This window comes from Felis catus, chromosome D4 (assembly GCF_018350175.1).
Source record: "Felis catus isolate Fca126 chromosome D4, F.catus_Fca126_mat1.0, whole genome shotgun sequence".
NCBI classification, from domain to species: domain Eukaryota; kingdom Metazoa; phylum Chordata; class Mammalia; order Carnivora; family Felidae; genus Felis; species Felis catus.
The window spans coordinates 33,931,940-33,951,327 of record NC_058380.1 but is presented as its reverse complement, the minus strand read 5'-3'; the positions used below and the strand labels follow the sequence as shown (position 1 = coordinate 33,951,327).

General features: G+C 37.3%; 1 protein-coding gene across 46 annotated transcripts in view; it reads left to right on the top strand.

Moving 5' to 3' along the window:
- The window catches only part of PTPRD (protein tyrosine phosphatase receptor type D), an 834,341-nt gene that overhangs the window by 778,600 nt on the left and 36,353 nt on the right, over nucleotides 1-19,388 (top strand). For all 46 annotated transcript variants that reach the window (XM_019815913.3, XM_045043800.1, XM_045043802.1 and 43 more), the window contains 2 exons: nucleotides 4,485-4,604; nucleotides 5,109-5,263. In XM_019815913.3, coding sequence (XP_019671472.2) covers nucleotides 4,485-4,604; nucleotides 5,109-5,263 — 275 coding nt within the window. The remainder of the gene's footprint in view (nucleotides 1-4,484; nucleotides 4,605-5,108; nucleotides 5,264-19,388) is intronic.

The following is a 19,388-nucleotide window of genomic DNA, read 5'->3' as shown; positions in this document are numbered from 1 at the left end:
GTTATATTTGGAATTCTGATGCTTTGACATGCTGCCGTGCTCAATGAGTCTTTGTTAAACTGAAAGGTTTTACTTTCCGGAAGTTTTGGGCAATTTAAAAATAAGCCAACGTAGACCATAGTATAGTTGATTATAAAGTTGGCTTCCAGTTGTTGAGTGTATGTGACAGGCACTTCCAAGATAAGCCATATGGAAGTAAAAATGGAACTAGAAAGAAAGGATTTCCCTGAAGCACAGTCAGCAGACCTACTGGATCAAATCCTAGGCAGTATTTCCAATGACAAGTATTTCTTTTGAATACATTTAAATGGTTTATCATTCCATCAACTTGCTTTTAATAGGTTGCCATGAAAGAAGGGATATGCATTAATTCCATAGCATGCATTTAGTGATGGTCAACCTGTTCTTTGCATAATTATGGAGAACTGAAGCTACCACAGAAGAGTTATAATCACTTTGTGATAATAAAAAGAGTTCTTTCCCCCAAATTTAGCCAGAAATCTGAACTGTCTTACTTAGTTTAGGCTTCAAAGTGAGTTACTGGATGAGCCTGCCTGACAGGTTCTGCTTCTGTCCTTTTTCACCTCGGACACTAACACATTCTCTTCTCACAGCTGACTAGGGCCCAGGTAGAGTAAGGGAGTTAATAGGAAATCTCACAGCTATGTATTTGAAGAACCAGCAGAGGTAAGCATACCCCTGTATTTAGTCAGTAAGGCTGATGGATTGGGGGCAGGACTGCACTCATTTCACTTTGGTGTCCCCACAGTTGCTAAGACCTTGCCTTCCACTTGGAGAATCAGCTGGGGTTAATAACATGTTTATTTTTTTTCACATATAAAATGGTTACGTTTTCTGTAAAAACAACCATAAAAATTGAGAACATAATCTAACTGATAATTAATAATATCTGTTGCCTGTTGAATGCCTATTGGGTTTAGAGTTTTAGGTGCATGGTTTTTGAGCCTTATGCTAGCCCTGTTGTGTGGAGATATTGTACCTATTTAACAGATAAGGCTGCTGGACTTGGGTCCTGAAAATAGAGAAGCAGCTTACTGGCCATCCAGTTAGACTCCCCAGCCTTCTGTGCATCAGTCCTAAAGATCACTTACAGTCCGTCATTTCAGAATCACATAGGAAAAGACAAGCACCAGAATTTATGTTCAGGAGCTGATGCCTTCTAGTTCTTAGATGTTCAGAGGGGAGCAACCTATACTGGGCTCTGTGCATAAAGCCTGAAAGTGGTGACTCTCTAGAAATACCTTACGAGATTTTCTCCTGGGGAGGGGGGTGGTGGAGGGAGGGGCAGTTGTCAAAGTAAAACATTTCAAGAGAGGATGGAGCTAGTGCATTTCCAGTAGCTAATTAGGAAAAAAAAATACATTTCTAATTGTTTTCTTGGGTCCTTTTTTTCCCTCACTACACTTTTCAATTGCTTTCTAATGTTGAAATCAGAAATTATTTGTTTAGTGTATGACTAAAAATGAAGGACTTAAGAGAATGTCCATAAATCTAAAGCCTTAAATATAGTCCTTAGAAATCAGCTGAAACCATGAAGACCACTCAGAAAATATGGGGGAGAAAAGAGTGCCAAGTTCTTACTAAATGAAGGGGACAGTGTATTGCTGTAGCTGTTCTGAGAGGCTTTAATCCTGCTTCTGAGACCATATGTATGCATGTGTACATACACTAAAATATTTACTTTTTTATAATCTGCCTTTGTGAAATATTTCTTGAGAGAAAACAGCAATGTTTAAATATATTTGCTTTTTAAAAATTGCTCCATTTTTCTGCCGTTGAGTTTGAAACATTTTAGAGAGTAAGATTCAAGTACGTTATTTAAAATGAATACAAAAGTTTTCTTTCCTTCTTTTAGCTAAAAATGTTCATAACATTCACTCCTTATAGTAATGTCTTCTGGTATTCTTTTTTTCTAAAAGAGTCAGAGTCTAAGTCAGTGATAGTTGCAGTGTTAAACTTATTACTGGAAGTATGAGAATGATTAGTTGTAAGTTCAGTTTTTCCTGTGTCTTAGGGATAGAGTGGAGCTGTAGATGGAAAATCAGTAAATAACGGAACAATTTTTCCAGAGGTCACATAAAAGCTGGCTCTTGGTTATTTCCTTCATTTCCTTTGTCTTATCTCACCAAAAGGTCTGATGGTAATCAGTTCCCAGCTTTGAAATACAATTGCATTGAATTTGGTTTAGTGCACTGTACTGACTTTATAGATCATTTCATTGTATTAACCTCTTGTTTTTGTGTCTGTCATAGCGATATTTGTCTTTGTGGGATTTGACTTGTTGGTTTTGATTTGAAAGGGTTGCCATCCCACTAAAACTGTTAAATAATGAGTTTCTCTCTTCATTTTTTAACTCAACACATTGCTGGCATCCTCTCCAGTGTTGCAGCAAGAGGTCTCCAAAGTTACTTTGCCCGTTGTAGGGAGATATCAACTTGACATCTATTTTATGGTTTAAAACAGAGCCTTTGGCTTAATGTTTGTGAGTTTTCTTTTCCATCTGAATCCTGGCTACTTAAGTAGTTAGTATTGGCTCTATTCAGGTAGTATCCTTTGCGAATTCATCCACATACAACTTAGGTTTTAATGGACGGTCAGAGAACATACGGAGGTACTCAGTTGGGGTCATGCTACATCAATGTTCTCCGTAAAGAAGTGTCTTTCCCGGGGCGCCTGGGTGGCGCAGTCGGTTAAGCGTCCGACTTCAGCCAGGTCACGATCTCGCGGTCCGGGAGTTCGAGCCCTGCGTCAGGCTCTGGGCTGATGGCTCAGAGCCTGGAGCCTGTTTCCAATTCTGTGTCTCCCTCTCTCTCTGGCCCTCCCCCGTTCATGCTCTGTCTCTCTCTGTCCCAAAAATAAGTAAACGTTGAAAAAAAATTTTTAAAAAAAAGAAGTGTCTTTCCCTTTTGTTGTTCTTAAGTTAGAACACATAATAGAAATATAAACATAGAAGAATATAGTATGTACCTAGGAAACTTGTAAGTATCTTTTAAAAATCCTATTAAGACATAAATTGCCCATCTTAGTGTGAACCACTCTTGCTTGTTTTTGTTTGTTTGTTTGTTTGTTTGTTTTTAATAAAACACGTAATGTTTGTGTGATCTCACCATTGAAATAAAGACACAGGAGTCAAGCCTTGTGAAATCAATCTCGACCTTACCATGTAACTGTACATTAAAGTGGGGTTTTCCCCCTTTTTGTTGGCTAGGTAATTTGATAGAGAATAAAACTTCTGCCTTTTTAGAAGGTCCAGTATCTAGATAGAAGGAGCCTGAGTCCTTTGAGCAACAGATGCTGCATCTGGGAAACAGAAAATTACAATATTATTCACAGAATGCTACTAATATTTATATTCAACATAAAAGCAAATAATTATCTAGCAATTCTATTCACTGGACCAAAAAATTCTAGTGTCTATGATGATAATGCCTCATTGCTTTTGTTTAAATCCAGAGATTATGACTTTCGAATCTTTCTTTTTCAAGGTGTGCTTTCCTAATATAAAATGGGACTAGATTTCTTTACCTAGAGAAATGCATTTCAGTGAAGAATTACCCCCACCTTTTCTTTTAATCTGAGATAGAATGGGTAAACATGTTCTTATCTATGACCTTACTAGAAATGTGTTTATCATTTATGCTTTTTAATACCCAAAGTACACATTCAGTAAGTTGAAACACATTCCAGACTTTGAATTCATTATTTTTTGTTGCATGTTGAACTAATTGGCTTGAATACTTTTATGTGCTTCTGTTCAACTCCACATACAAATTGTAGAGTATTCATCTGAAATGTATGAATTTTAAATTATTTAAACTTTATACTGCTAGTGTATGACCCTCTGAGACTTTTTAAAGAACACACAGCTCTTTTCCCTCTAGACATTACAGATTTAATTTGTTTTAGATACGAAGCCATTTATCTTGTATTTTTAAAAATGCTATGCTGTTTATTATGCTTTGATAGATTCACAAATTATTTCTACTTTTCTTTAAACAAATGTATTTGGAAATTGTGATAGTTCAAGATGAAATACCTTGTGCCTTTTAAGCCTTGATGGATGAACACTAACTATCCCCCCATGTCATTTAAATGGCTGAGCATAATCTTCCAGATGCGGTCCATAATATATATCCCAGAACAAATTTGTGTTTTCTTTTCAAGTACTCTAAAATTTCAAATACCTCTTTCCTTATTTTACTCAGCAACAATCTGCAATTTATTTTTCTCCAGGAAAATTGAATCTGTTACTGCTTAGTATTCCTACCAGTTTGAAAAATGTGGTTTATATTGGCATCAGAGCAGTAATTTACATATATTGGGATAACAGGAATGTGTGCCAGAAAAAGATCAACATAAAATGAAATGCAAAAAAAGCTGTTTTTCTTCAACAGCAACTCAGAGTGAAGCTAATAGAGAAATTGATGAACATCTGCCCTGAATGTGTCACTTGTTTCTTCTAGGTGAAGTGTGACCAGTATTGGCCCAGTAGAGGCACAGAAACCCACGGGCTGGTCCAGGTGACGCTACTTGATACCGTGGAACTGGCCACATATTGTGTTCGAACATTTGCACTTTACAAGGTTTGCCTCCCCCCCGCCTTTCCTCTTTCCATTATTTAAAGAAAGCGTCTTTTGAGAAATCAAATATCTTATGACTTTGCTTAAATCTTGATTCCACTGGCAACAGTGAACAATGAAATAATTCTTCCATTATCGCTCAGCAACTTTTCTCCTTGTCCAGCGATCTATCAGTAAATATGGAACTCTCACTCTGAGCAGAAGTGTTGGCAAATGAAGAATAGAAGAACTAGTTCTTTCTGTAAAAATAACAGGAGCATTCCTGATAGTTAAACCTGAAAAATGTAATGCTTCTCACCTAAGAATTTTTATCTTCCTGAGCAAATAGTTGTCATTTACAAATAGCTTGACATTGATATCTCCAAGGAGTGTGTCTTCCCAAAGTTCATATGGTAGGGGGAAGGGATTAAGATAGCACATTTTCACATTACCTCTACCTTGTTATTACCCATCATTGCAACCTGAGGACAGGAAAACAGAATCTCACCTTGTCTTCCTACTTCACAGAATGGGTCAAGTGAGAAGAGAGAAGTGAGACAATTCCAGTTCACTGCCTGGCCTGATCATGGCGTTCCAGAACACCCTACACCTTTTCTAGCTTTCTTACGCAGAGTCAAAACCTGTAACCCTCCTGATGCAGGCCCTATGGTTGTGCACTGCAGGTAAGAACCACTGAGAGCATTTGTGTTTCTCACATAAGGTTTGCAAGGAAACGAAAGGTTTCTCATCAGATATTCTCTTTCCAAATTCTTGATACTCTGGGATAGTAGATGTCTCTATAAATAACACAGGGGGTCTTTTGTTTTTGGTCAAATGAGGCCTATGCTAACATGAATAGACAGAATTTGATATAGATGAATATTACCCTTTGGAGATAATAAGCAACTGTGATTCATGCTATTTTCTCTTTGGAGCAAAGATAAATAATTGTATGAAACAAAAGAATTAAGAATCAATCTTGTAATATCATTCAAGTTTCATCTGTGTGAGGGGATATTCTTTAAAATGTAGGTTGGTAGGTAGATGAAGTGCTTGACAAATTCTTGTGACCTGGGATGGTACAACCTTTTTACTATATAGGGAAAAAAAATGCTGAACAAAATAATACTATAAATATAAAAGCTTTTAGCTAGAGTGTCTTATTGCTTAAAGATACCTTCTACATATTATCAAGTCACATATAGAAAATATACTAATTTGAGTTTTACAAATTTATTTAACATAATATATACAAAGACCTATTTTTTGGAAGAATTTATTTTATGTACTTGGAGGTAATGAGTGCATTTCTTTTGAAATTTTGTATACTTTATTATTATTTTTTACTTAATTCTAACATTCTCTGTATCACCACTTATCTTCTACTATATATGTGTTTTTACATTTCAATGATTTCTTTTTTAAAAATTTTAATTATTTTGGGGCTCCTGGGTGCCTCCGTAGGTTGGGCGGCCGACTTCGCCTCAGGCCATGATCTCACAGTCCATGAGTTCTAGCCCTGCGTCAAACTCTGTGCCGACAGCTCAGAGCCTGGAGCCTGCTTCAGATTCTGTGTCTCCCTCTCTCTGACCCTCCCCGTTCATTCTCTGTCTCTCCCTGTGTCAAAAATAAACAAACTTTAAAAAAAATTAAATTAAAAAAATTTAACTATTTTTATAGAAGAGGGAGGGGCAGGAAGAGAGGGAGAAAGAGAATCCTAATCAGGCTCCATGCTGTCAGTGTGAAGCCTGATGTGGGCCTTGAACTCACAAACCCTGAGATCATGACCTGAGCTGAAACCAAGAGTCAGATGCTTAACTGACTGAGCCACCCAGGCACCCCAACTACATATTACTATATAAAATCCATAATACTACTATATAATCTATAATAATTCTTTGTAATCTGGGTGATTCAAATATGAGAGAATATGGCTCCTTGCACAGACAAGTAAAATTGCAGTGGGAAGTATATAAAAAAAGAAAGAAAGCACCTATCATAAACCACTTCTGTCATGACTTAATAGTACAACTCTTTCACATAGTATATTATATTTAAGTATAATACAGTAAGTAGATCTTATAAGTGACATCTGTTTTTACACAACATGGGGACAATACCTAGAACAGAATAACCGCAGTAAAATTCACCTAACCCATGATACCGTGGTCATTGTTACACAGTGGCCTAGCAGGTTTTGAACAAGATGAAGTTGTTTTTCTCTTTCCCAGCAATTTTTCCCCAACAAAAACTAATAACACCACATTATGTTTATAGAGCATTTTACAAATTCCAAAGCACTCCCCCATGGTTTATTGTGTTTGATGTCATTACCAGTATGTCGGATCAAGAGAAGAGCGTAGAAGAGAGGCTACAGGGTTTGGCCCAAGTACTGCAGCTAGGAAGCCAGACAGAGTCCCACTCATGTCTTATAATCTAGTACTTGCTCCTCTGGACCTGACACCATGTTGCAGTGTTGCGCATGATTCTGAAACACTACAAAATATTTTTATTAATTTGAGCAAATGCTTTTGCCTCACGACAGCAGACTTCTGGTTTTCCTGCCTGTTGGTTTCAGCAGGCACTAGTGTGACCAGTCTCTATACTCTGTTATACATACTTCTTTATAGACCTCAAAGAGCCATTGTGCCTGGTGACATGGTGCATCTGCTTGGCACCAGCTCGACTTGATTTTAAAGATCATGTATGAAATGTTTCCTGATGGATTTTGGCCACAGGATAGGGAAACAGAAAGTTTGGGCTCACTGAAGAAAATTGCTCTCATATGCCTAATGGCAAAAATACAATTCATGCAAATATATATACACACACACACAGATGTATACGCAAGCACATACACACACACACACACACACACACGCACACACGTATACATATATATACATATACATGTGTGTGTATATATGTATATATGTATATGTGTATATATATGTATATATGTATATATACACACACACACATACACAAACATAATAGGAATAAAATTTAGGGGAAGCAAACTTGGAAGTTTTCACAAAACATTGTATTTGCATTACAGTTTGAAATATAGCATTTTCCCTCTCTCAAAACATGCTTTCAATTTCTGTAAATTAAAGGAGAAATTTGGTTGATTGATTATTTAAAAATGCAATTTGTCTTCTGTTGATCATAACCAAGGTATAATGCTTTATGTTGGATACTCAGTTGGATCCACAAAGGTTTGCAGGCAAGTAAGAGAGATAAGATGGTGGGGCGCCTGGGTGGCGCAGTCGGTTAAGCGTCCGACTTCAGCCAGGTCACGATCTCGCGGTCCGAGAGTTCAAGCCCGCGTCGGGCTCTGGGCTGATGGCTCAGAGCCTGGAGCTTGTTTCCTATTCTGTGTCTCCCTCTCTCTCTGCCCCTCCCCTGTTCATGCTCTGTCTCTCTCTGTCCCAAAAATTAAAAAAAAAAAAAAAAAAAAAGATAGATAGCTATAATGCTTTATTTTGAGAAAATACATACACACACACACACACACACACACACACACACACACACCCCTATGTTATGTTAAGCCACCTGGACTCACCCCTGAAAGATACAAACAACTCCAGAGAAATAAGAAAACAAAGATGAATGTGCTGAGCTAATAGCTGTTGACATTTGAAAGTGCTGTGCCTGAGGCTCTGGAGAAGCTTTGTACGAAACAGAAAAATAGGTATATTGGTGAAAGAAATTTATTAGCAGCTTTGAAGTAATGAGGGAAAGATGCAGCATGAACTAAAGCTCTGAGAAATGATCTTTGTTCACCCATGGGTTGTCTTATAAGTCTGTGAGAAATCTTGGCCTCTTTATTTAGGAAAGGCCATGTTGCACACTGTTATAGTTGCAAAGCATCATGAATTCTTGACTTGGATACAGTGTATGTTTAAACTTGAGAGCACAGTTCTTCTGATGGAGTAGCAGAGAAAAATTACTACAGACAACAACTGCTTATGTGGGACCCAAGAAATGCTAGTTTATAAATCATCTCTAAGCAGGAAGGAACTTTGCAGAAAGCCACAACAGACAAGTCACAGAGGGATATTGATTACAGATATTGATTACAGAGGGATATTGATTTACATGATCATGTTGTAAATAATCACACAAATACTCTAGAATGTAAATAGTGAATTTCATGTTGAGATTTCTCTCCTGATGGATTTGACATTTTTTTCTCTGTAATGAAGAAGTAGTGACAAACTCAAACCCAAACCTTCTGCCAAACAGATGCAATGAAAATGGAGGGGGTTTTAAATGAAGTCTGGTAGTAGACAAAAAACGGGGGGGGGGAGGGGACAGAAAGAGAGAAGATTCATATTTATCCACTAGTTCTGTCTAGTAATCAATGTGCCAGGACTAAAAAGAGCTATTATGAATAAGAGAAATTCTAACAGTCAATAGTAAGAAAGAGGAGGATAGCCCAGTGTGGTAACCATAGATAAGGCCTTGGAAGGTCAAGAAGGGTAGGGTCCACCTCATGCCTAGAAGAATGGTGCCACAAGCACAGAAAGACCAGCTCTAGTCATCAGTCAATTCATACAGAGCATATAAACTCAACATTAGGAGGGCACACTCTGGAGAGAGACTGCCTGGGTAAAATGCTGGATTGTTCACTGACGGGCTCTGTGCCTTTGAGCAACTTATTTCTTATCTGCTAGCCTCTATTTCTTCACCTGTAAATGGGTTAACACTCTCCATAACATCAAGAATTTAATTAAGGTTAAATGAAATGATATGAAATGATAAAACATTTAGGACAGTTTATAGTATGCAGAAGTATGAAATAATTTTAAATTATTGGTATGTTACTGAGTAAGTGTAAATCTATATGTATATTTACAACTCAAGAGAAAATAATCAGCATTAACTTAAAAATAATCTATATGACTTGAGCCATGAGTAACCAGATGTTTATAAATATATAATATTTAATCAAATAGGTTTTTAAAAATTTATATATTTTCCACCATGGTAATTACAGCCAATTTTCCCCAGTGAAAGAGAACATGTTCTCATTTACTATGAGTTAAAATCATTTATTATAAGAAATACCTGTTCTTGACTACCTGAAAAACCATTGAATTCTTAAAAGGATACTGTTAAGGATACATAGAAATTAATATGGTGGTTCTTGATGCCTTCAAGGTAAAATTTGAGTTTAGCATTATGTTCCTGCCCCTTTATAATCTAGGCTGATGTCTCCCTCATGCCTCATTGTTCATTCTCTTAGCCACCTACCACTAGCTACACATTCCAAGTACTTTCATCTCTGGCTCTTGGTAAGTGATATTTATCCACTCTAGAAATTCACCTGTTCCTCTCTCTACCTGACAATGTTCAACCTTGTTTCATAATCCACCTCAAGTAGCACATGCCCTGCATTGCAAAGGTTGCAAACTGGCCTCAGATGATTTTGTTGACATCTGTGGTAATTTTTTTTTAATTTAAACTTAAATTTTTAATTTAAGTGGAATGCACTATCCAGTTTTCTAAACCTTCCCTGTCCCTATTGTTTTACACACAGCTCAACTCATCCATTTACAGGGATTACTTCATATTATAAACATCTGACTTGAAACTCTGGAAAACCCTTTTAAGCTCATTCCTCATTCCTCTTCCCACAGAAAGAATTAAACAATCTGTTCTCTGAACTCTCATAAAATAGGTTCATACTTAGCAAATTTAGCTATCTGTGTACGGATCATATATGCCTTGAAATCCCAGAGGGCATGGGCGATGGCTTATGAACATTTGTACCCACCTCTTACATCATAGTAGGTGCTCAATAATTGCTTTCTGAAGTTAATTGAATTCCATGTGGTGTTTTACAAATTTTTACAGAAGCATTAAGATCATTTCATGGCTGGACTATTTTTTGTTTTTTAACATGACTATACTTTTATCTCTTTATGTTGTGGTATTTTTATGAGAATTTAATTATTTTAAATTGCCTTTATCTTTCTCATACCTACTTCTAAGTCCCTTTTCCTACAACTCTTTCATGTCCTTTTTCACATGCTCTCCATTCCATGATTAAACATAGATATAGATCCCTGTTTTTAGCCATAATAATAAACATATTGAACCCTTAATGGACAACAAATAATCTTTCTTCTCAACTGGAGAGACCCTGTTCTAAGTGTTTCACATGTGTTATTGCTATTTCCTGCCAGTCATCCTCAGAGTTAGGAACCTTATTTTCCCATTCTACACAAGAGGAAACAGAGACCAACTTGTGGTCTCTAAGGAAGACCAACTTACTTGCCTGAGCACATGCGACTAGTCATAGCATAGCTACTGTGTGCCCAAGGTTGCCTGTTCCTATCGACCAGCCCTTAAATCACTTGGTGGTCTCTACCTTCTCATTTGGCCACCTGCTTGAAGGGCATTTCACTTTTTCAGCCTACCCTGATGACCTGATCAGAATGAGCCACATTGCCATATTCTAGCCTTTATTTCACTCTTTATGTATTAAAGGTAATTTCTAGTTTGTGACACTCCTGTATCCCTTACTCATTTTAGACTAATCATAGTAGCTACCTATTATTGACCTATCATTGTTTTCCAAGTATCACTAAGCGCTTAAGGAATTTCTCATTTAATCTACACACACACACACACACACACACACACACACACACAGAATGTGTTTTATTTGTGAGAAGCATTAAGCACAGGGAGGTTGTAAATTTAGGCCCTATCTCAAAGCCCTTGACCTATTTATTCATCATAGTATCTGGTTCTGACTTTTCTTGTTGCAGAGACTACCTTAGTTCCTTAAACTTATCTCCTTAATATATGTTTGCTGACTAAATGGTTGTCAGATGGATACTTACCATTAACTCTACATGTAGTACATGAACAGAGATATGCAATCTCCTTACTTATGAAATTTTATTTTTTTAATGTTTAGTTATTTATTTTGACAGAGAGAGAGAGAGAGAGAGAGAGAGAGAGAGAGCGCACTCACTGGGGTAGGGGAGGAAGGGGCAGAGAGAGAAGGAGAGAGAGAGAATCCCAAGCAGGCTCCACACTGTCAGCATGGAGCCTGATGTGGGGATCAAACCCACAAACTATGAGATCATGACCTGAGCCAAAATCAGGACTTGGACGCTTAACCAACTGAGCCACCCAGGTGCCCCAAAATTTGATTTTGAAAGAAACTAAGGAGCAGATCTTCCAACCTATTTATTAATCTTAGATTTTCATAGAGGTCATTTGTTACATTTCCTCATATTGTTTCACTCTTCTTAGAAAACAAAGAAGTTCTGTTCCCTTTTCTCCTCTTTTGAGCTTTGTTCTTTATGTGTTTTATAGAATTTGTGGTTTATACTTTACTAGTACCAAAAGGATATGACAACTGATTTTAATTTGCATCTTGTTAAGAATGAATAAAGTGGGATGAAGCCATAATTTCAGAGAGTCAGTTATAAACCCTTGACCCATGATACTCTGAGTCATGTTAACCCCTTTTAGGACCAAGGGAATACTTAATCTTCATAGAAGAAATGTATTTGTGAATAAATATGAAGGAGGGATAGACCAAGACCCCCTAAATTTGTCTTCTAAATGAAAAGATTTCAAGAAGAGTCAAATAGACCAACTAAGGATAATTTAAATCTTGTACATCATAGAATCAGACCAGTCTTTAAAACTGGAAGGGATAGGAACTGAGGACTAGATATAGATCAATAACGTACCAGAAGCGTCAATGGACTACTAGAGTGGCCTGATAAAAATCAAATGACAATGTGAAATTAGAAAGATTCATGAGATCTAATCTTTATAATACTTTTTGACTTTATAGGTGAAAGCACAACCAAGAAACTACTTAGGTTATATTTATAACATAGCCATTTACTTCTAATGTCAATCCAATATTGACAATAATAGCCTTTTCAAGGTAAAAAGGATTTGGAAAGTGTCACATATAAGCATAACAATAAAAGACCTTGTGAGCCAGAGGAGCTAAGAGTGCTGTGGAAAACTGTTAATGAATAAATGCATGTTAACCATTCATTCTCAATTCCCTCCTTTATTTCCCCCAGTGTTCCATTCAAATATCTCTTTAGATCAAAGACCACAAGTATTGCCAAAGTATGTGATAGTTTTGAGATGCTGACAAGTGTGAACCATAGACCCATATTTTCCTTAAACCTGGGATTCATTTTCATGTATAAATTAAGTAATAAGAGAAGCTGGCCTTCTGTAAATGAAAGACTGGATTATTAAAATACCAGCATCTCTGGATAAGAAAATGGGTGGAATATACAAAATATGTTCTTATTTATGGAAACATTGTAAGGTGAGGAGAAGTAATTATACCACATGGAAACTACGGTGTAATTTCTGTTCTTATATACCAATAATTGTGCATAAAGAACAAACTCTTAATTTATTAAACAACATGGTGATATAAATCAGGAGGTCAGATCTTCAATAGTTTGATGGCACAATCCCATAAGAGAAAAATATCTTACTTTCAATGAAATAGTTTAAAAGTAATTGAACCCAAAGAAAATATTAAGAGGAGTGGCATAATGGCCCCAGTAGGTGTAAAATGTAAAACTCAGTCTGAAGGTGTTTGGAGCCCTGGGGGCAGTATTCTGACTGCCTGATGAAATGGAAAATTTGTTTGAAAAGACATAGATACAAAGGCAATAGAGGAGAGGTGAGACCAATATTATAAGTAACAACTAAGTAACAACTAACTTCAATGTCATATGTCAGGGGTATATCATGAAAATCCCTGCAAGGGCAACGGAGAAACTATCTCCTTTCCATTCCTCTTCCATATCTAAGAATAGCAACCAAATTACATTTGTGTAAGAAAGTAGCCATTTACAGAGCATCTTTCCATTATGTTTGATTTAATTTTTACAAGAAGAAGAGTAGGGGTGTATTATTACCATCTTCACTTTACAGATAAGGAAATTGAGATTCTTAGAAGTCAAATGACTTGCTGAAGACCACATACCCAACTAGAAAGTAGAAAGTCTAGGTGAGAACCCATGTTTTATGATTCAAGGTCCTCCCCTCTTTGTCTACACCATACTGCCATTTTCTATTTTGCTCAATTTATGTTTTACAACTGAAAGCAAAACTGCCCATAGCCCACAACAGATACGGCTTTTAGCAGATCCAAAACTCCCTTTGGGGGCGGCATTAAATGGTAGACTTGAAAATCACTTGAAATCAGCTTACTAGATTACTTACTAGAAATCAAATCCCAACTGCCCTATTCGCTATGTGTGACCTTGGACAATTTATTTATCCTTTCTAAGCCTCAATTTCCTGACCTGTAAAGTGGGACTAATAGTAGTATGTCCCACATAGCATTGTGTATAAAGATTAATATGATATATGAAAAGTGATAATTAGCCAGGTATTTGCCACATAGAAAGAAGTCAATAAATGTTTGTAGTAATTGATGTTTTCATCATTGTGTTTTACCCCACATAAAGTATGTGCTCATTTAAATTCTTATTTAAGGTTCTCTTACTATCAAACAACAAAGAGCACTATCATATTTTCTGAAATGTGAGTTTGACTTCTATGTAATTTGTAACATAGAAGAGTAAAAAACATATGCATGTATATATACATACATTAACCTAGGTGAGTGACAACCATTTAACACTTTAAATTTAATACTTTAAAAAACAGCCAATTATTATAGTAATTATTTCATTGCACTTTAAAAATCTTGTTAGAATAGATTGTTACTATGAGACAAGATTTTTCAAACTCAATGCTATTGATATTTGGGTCATATAATTTTTGTTGTGGGAGACTGTCCTGTGATTTAAAGGATGCTTATGAGGATCCCTGGTCTCTGCCCACCAGATGCCAGTAGCACGCCCCAAGAATTGTGACAATCAAAAATGTCTTCAGACATTGACAAATGTCCCCTTGGGGGGAAATTCATGCCTGCATGAGAACCATTGCTACAGGGCAATGAAACTGATTTTTTATTATGCAGAATGTATGTATCTAAATGATAGCTCACCTCAAAGTTTTAAAGCTGGAAAAATGGTCTTTGAATGACATCCTCGTTTTATTTATTTTATTTTATTTTTACATTTATTTATTTTTGAGAAACAGAGTGAGACAAAGTGTGAGCGGAGGCGGGGACGGAGGGGGGTGCAGAAAGAGAAGGAGACACAGAATCTGAAGCAGGCTCCAGGCTCTGAGCAAGTGGTCAGCACAGAGCCTGACGTGGGGCTCAAACCCACGAACTGTAAGATCATGACCTGAGCTGAAGTCAAACGCTCAACCGACTGAGCCACCCAGGTGCCCTCATCCTCATTTTAAACAAGGAGAACTTCTTTATGAGACTTAACCTTGAGAATCACTTTTTAAAGCATACATTGAACTAGGCTCATTACTTGAAAAATCAGCCAACAATATCCCCTACCTTGATCACCAACCATACAAACCACAGACTTGGCTCTAGATGTCTCCTGACACTTAAAATAGTAAATAAATAAATAAATAAACCCACCTTCAACGACGAAGATGTGCCACCATTAGAGAATTCAAAAGAACAGGTGATAGGCTCTTAACTCTACTGCCAAAAAGGAGTTCCAAAAATACTTTTGCACCATGGTAGCAAATTAATGCATGAGTAATAAATCTTCAGTCTCCCAAGGTGGCTACTTCTAAGGGCCCTGGTCTTTGGGGTTGACAAGTGCTGGGAGGTTTTTTGCTAGGGTATCAGGCACATTGCTTCATATTCATGCTTGGTATGAATATCCAGCATTCTGGCAGTTTAAACAATAAGCCCTAGGAATGCCGTTAAGTGGCATATTATTTAGTGGCTGTCCCCTTTTATAGCATCTACTGGAAGCCAAAGATAAAAGATTAGATGGATGGAGAAGTGAGACATGATGCTAGACTCCCTGCCCAAACCTAAAATCCCTTGCTCTTTGATTTTCAAGGGTATGTATTTCTGTGACAGCATGCTCTATTTTTAAATCAAATATTTTCCTGAATATAAGTTTTTTGTGAAAAAATTAAATAATTTTGTTTATTTATTTATTTATTTATTTATTTATTTATTTAATTTATTTTTGTACTCCTTCTTCCCAAGGAGCATGATCAGTCTCTCTCTCTTTTTCTCTCATTTCCCATCCCACCTCCCTCCATACCTCTCCCACAACCCAAAAAATCCTTCTCCACCTTTCAGTCCACCAAGAGAGGGTCAGTGGTTAAGACTTTATTGGTCCACAGTGGTGCTTGTAGCATCTATTGTTTGTGATATATCTAAATAGACTAGATGAGATGCGATAGGGTTAAACTGGATCTCTTCCATTCTGATGATAAAGGTTAAACAGCTATTTGCTCAAATTCCTTTTAACACTTGAAAGGATTTTGAGAGTTATGATTTTTTGAGAAAGAGTTTCTTTTCCATTTATCTAGTTTTCTTCATTTGTCTAAGTTTGACCTGGTTTTGAGCATTGAATCTTAAAAAAAAAAATGTATAATCATATTTCGGGTGCATCTGTATGCCTTAGGAATTGGTGACCTTTCTGAAATGGAGGGTGTAGCTATCAGTTTAACCACCACTGCTTACAAATACTAACCCAAACTTACTGGCTTAAAACCACCACAGTCTGTTATTTATCATGGTTCTGTGGGCTGACTTGGGGCCGTGGCGACATCTTCTGCTGGTCTCTCCTGAGCTCTCTTTCACAGGAAGCTGGAAGCCCTTGGGAAAGCTAGTCTCTCCCACCCCCCACATGGCCTTGCATCCAGGTCTTGTGGTCTCAGGGTTCTGGGGATCAAAGGAGAATCTTACATGGCCTGTTGAGGCCAAGTTTTGTAAGTCACACACAATTACTTTCACAACATTCTCTTGCTCAAAGCAAGGCAGAAGCCAGCCCAGATTCAAAGGATAGTGAAACAGACTCCACCTCAGGATGAGAGAAGCAACAAATGATGCATCACTTCATTTATCCCAGCGCTAGGTTCTACATCAGTGAACCTTATTTACTGGACGCATGGAGCTCTTCTCTCCACTCTTGTCAGCCTGGCTAAGTCCATAGTAAATTTTCCTCCTAAGGAGAAAAACCCCCAAGCCTGCCTAAAATACAGAGCAGGTTTTTGTTGGCATATGAAATGGGTTTTTAAAAAGTGGAGGAAAAGTCTTTGTGATTTGTTTTGTAACTGCTACCTGATTCTTTTTCTGAAACATCCACTTCTGTGGTAGGAGAAATTTGTACTCTTTAATCCCATTTCATCCTATCTTGAATATTTTTTTACATCTTCCTGTAATTTAGTAATTATTAGGGTTAATAGACTTCTTCTTAAACCCCAAAACTCCAGGAATATGATTCATTCACAGTGAATCATATACCTAAAAGGGACATCTCAAGCTTCCCAGACAACTCCCCCTTCCCTCTCTCCTCTCTCTTTTCTCTCTCTCCCTCTCTGCCCTATTCCTCTCTGTCTCTCCCCTTCCCATTTCCACTGTCTCTTTATTTTCAGGAATTAGAAAATGAAATGAGGCCCAAGGAGGTCATCAACTTTCCCATAGACTCTTGCTAGACTCAGACCTTCTTGTTGGTCCAGTATTTTTCCCACATGATTATAGGCCTTTTAATTTTGGTCCAGTTAATTTGAATAAGGATTCCCTTAACATTTTCTAGCTGAATTAGAAAAACAATAAGGAAGCACCTATGTAACAGCTGGAGATATTATGTTAGGAACTAAGATGGTCAGAATAGGTAATTTTGGTGCATTAGAGCCAATTAAATGTCACAGATCTTTAAGACCATGACTGATTGAAAGAAGGGCTGATGAGTACCTGGGCAGCAGCCTGAATGTGCTAGGCACCCAGGTGGTCAGCAAGGCTGGGCAGCAGAAACTGGTAGAGGGATGCCAAAGGGAGAAGGAGAGAATGTCAGCAATAAAACTCGTCCTACTTTTGCAGTGGTGCCTGGAGCTGTGATGGTGAAAAACATTCACGCCACTAAAAATGACTCTACATGCTGTCTTGGCAGCCCTTCCCTGGCTTGGATTGGTGGCCTTATGTATCTGCTGCTCCATTGGAGCTCCAGCCTGGCTGTGCCATGGCTGTAGCGTAGGCTCTTTAGTGGCCATATGCCTGGGAGGCTCATCATCCACAATTTCCTCATCCCAAGCTCCAGCCAAGTGCAGCAGATGCTATTGTTATCACTTCTATTGAATAAAGTAGGAAGCAAAGAGAGAAAGAAATTTGTCAATATTGTTTTTCTGCTGGAATCGAAATAAAAACTGTGTGTGGTATATTGTCTGATAGTAACCCTTGTGCCAAATCCCCATTTTCTGTAACACACTTACATGAGATAAGAATCTGCCCCTATATTTCTTAACATAATGTAAATGACCTTCTCCATTCTACTGTAAATGTGTTACAATTATAGCCATTCAGGCTTCTCAATTTAGATTTGTGCTGTTTCTTGCACTTGGAAACCCTTTGCTTCTGACCATGCCATCTGTTGGAATCACTTATATTTCTTTCACACACTCACAGTGTTTGTTATATTCCCTAAATCTAGCTGTGCAAAACTCTGAAATCTTTTCTGTAAATAAACAAATGTTTAGCAAATATTTTTAAACCCTCTGCCTTGATAAGTAACATTAATAAGGTACGTTCGTGTTTCTAAAGTAGTACAGCTGCTGAGAGAATTTCTTGCAGAAATGTATGAAGTGACACCAAAATCAGAAGAGAATCTTGAAATAAATGCCTGCATACATAAATGGTTTCTGTGCCGAAGATAAAGTAATTGATGATAAATTAACCAAACAGAAAGTCTCTTTTTCGATATAGTACATACCTGAGGGGATGGAAGGAGGTCTTAGAACTCAACTAAGCCACTGGACCCCTCCCCTGTGTTATCCTATCAAACCTTTCCAGCCCAAAGAGCACACTCACTGATGACCCTGCAGAGTCCCATTGATTTACCCGTGTGTCTTACTGCTCTCCTCTTAGCAGCCTGGCTAGGTACACTAGGTGCATTCCTTCATGGGATGGAAGAAGAAAAGCAAAACCCCAAGTATAACCCAAAATACAGGTTAATTTGCCAATCTATGAAATAAGAAAGCTGAAGAAAATGCTGTTTAATACCTTCCAGAATTGCTACTTAATTTTGTGCCATCATCACCTTTTTTTTTTAATTTCCTGATTTTTTTTTCCTTTTGGATCCATAACTACCCCCACATTTGTATGTAAGAGACGAGGGTTGGAGTGCCTTTTCCTATGTGTACTTTTTCACCTCACTGCCATGGTCTCTAGCCATAAAAAGCAGGGCTAAGTGGGCAGAGCCTCCTTTTTGCCACCGAGGCTAGGCTGTTACCACGATGTGACCTATGTGTTGCCTGAATACAGATTGAGAATACTGGTTTTTTTATTATACTGTACCTGGAGACTAAGCTCAAGTTAAATACTATATGTGAATATAGAAGGTAAATATATAAAAAGATGAAACCTCAGTAGGTCACAGTAGTCAGCCTTTAAACTTCATCAAGAGCCAAGATCATTAGATTTTAATGTGGACAAAGGAGGACCATGGATTGTTTCAAAATATGAGGCATGTTTCACATATGTCTTAGAACCCTAATAAAAATCCAACTTCCTGGAGTAATTTATACATAGTAGGTAATTTTCAAAATGCAAGGTAACAAATGAAGCTCCTAGATCTTAAAGCTTATATTGTAAGTGTGTGCTAATAAGAACTACTCTGAATTCCATGACTTTCATGCCATATTTGGCTTTCAAACTAAGAAATGAAAATTACATAT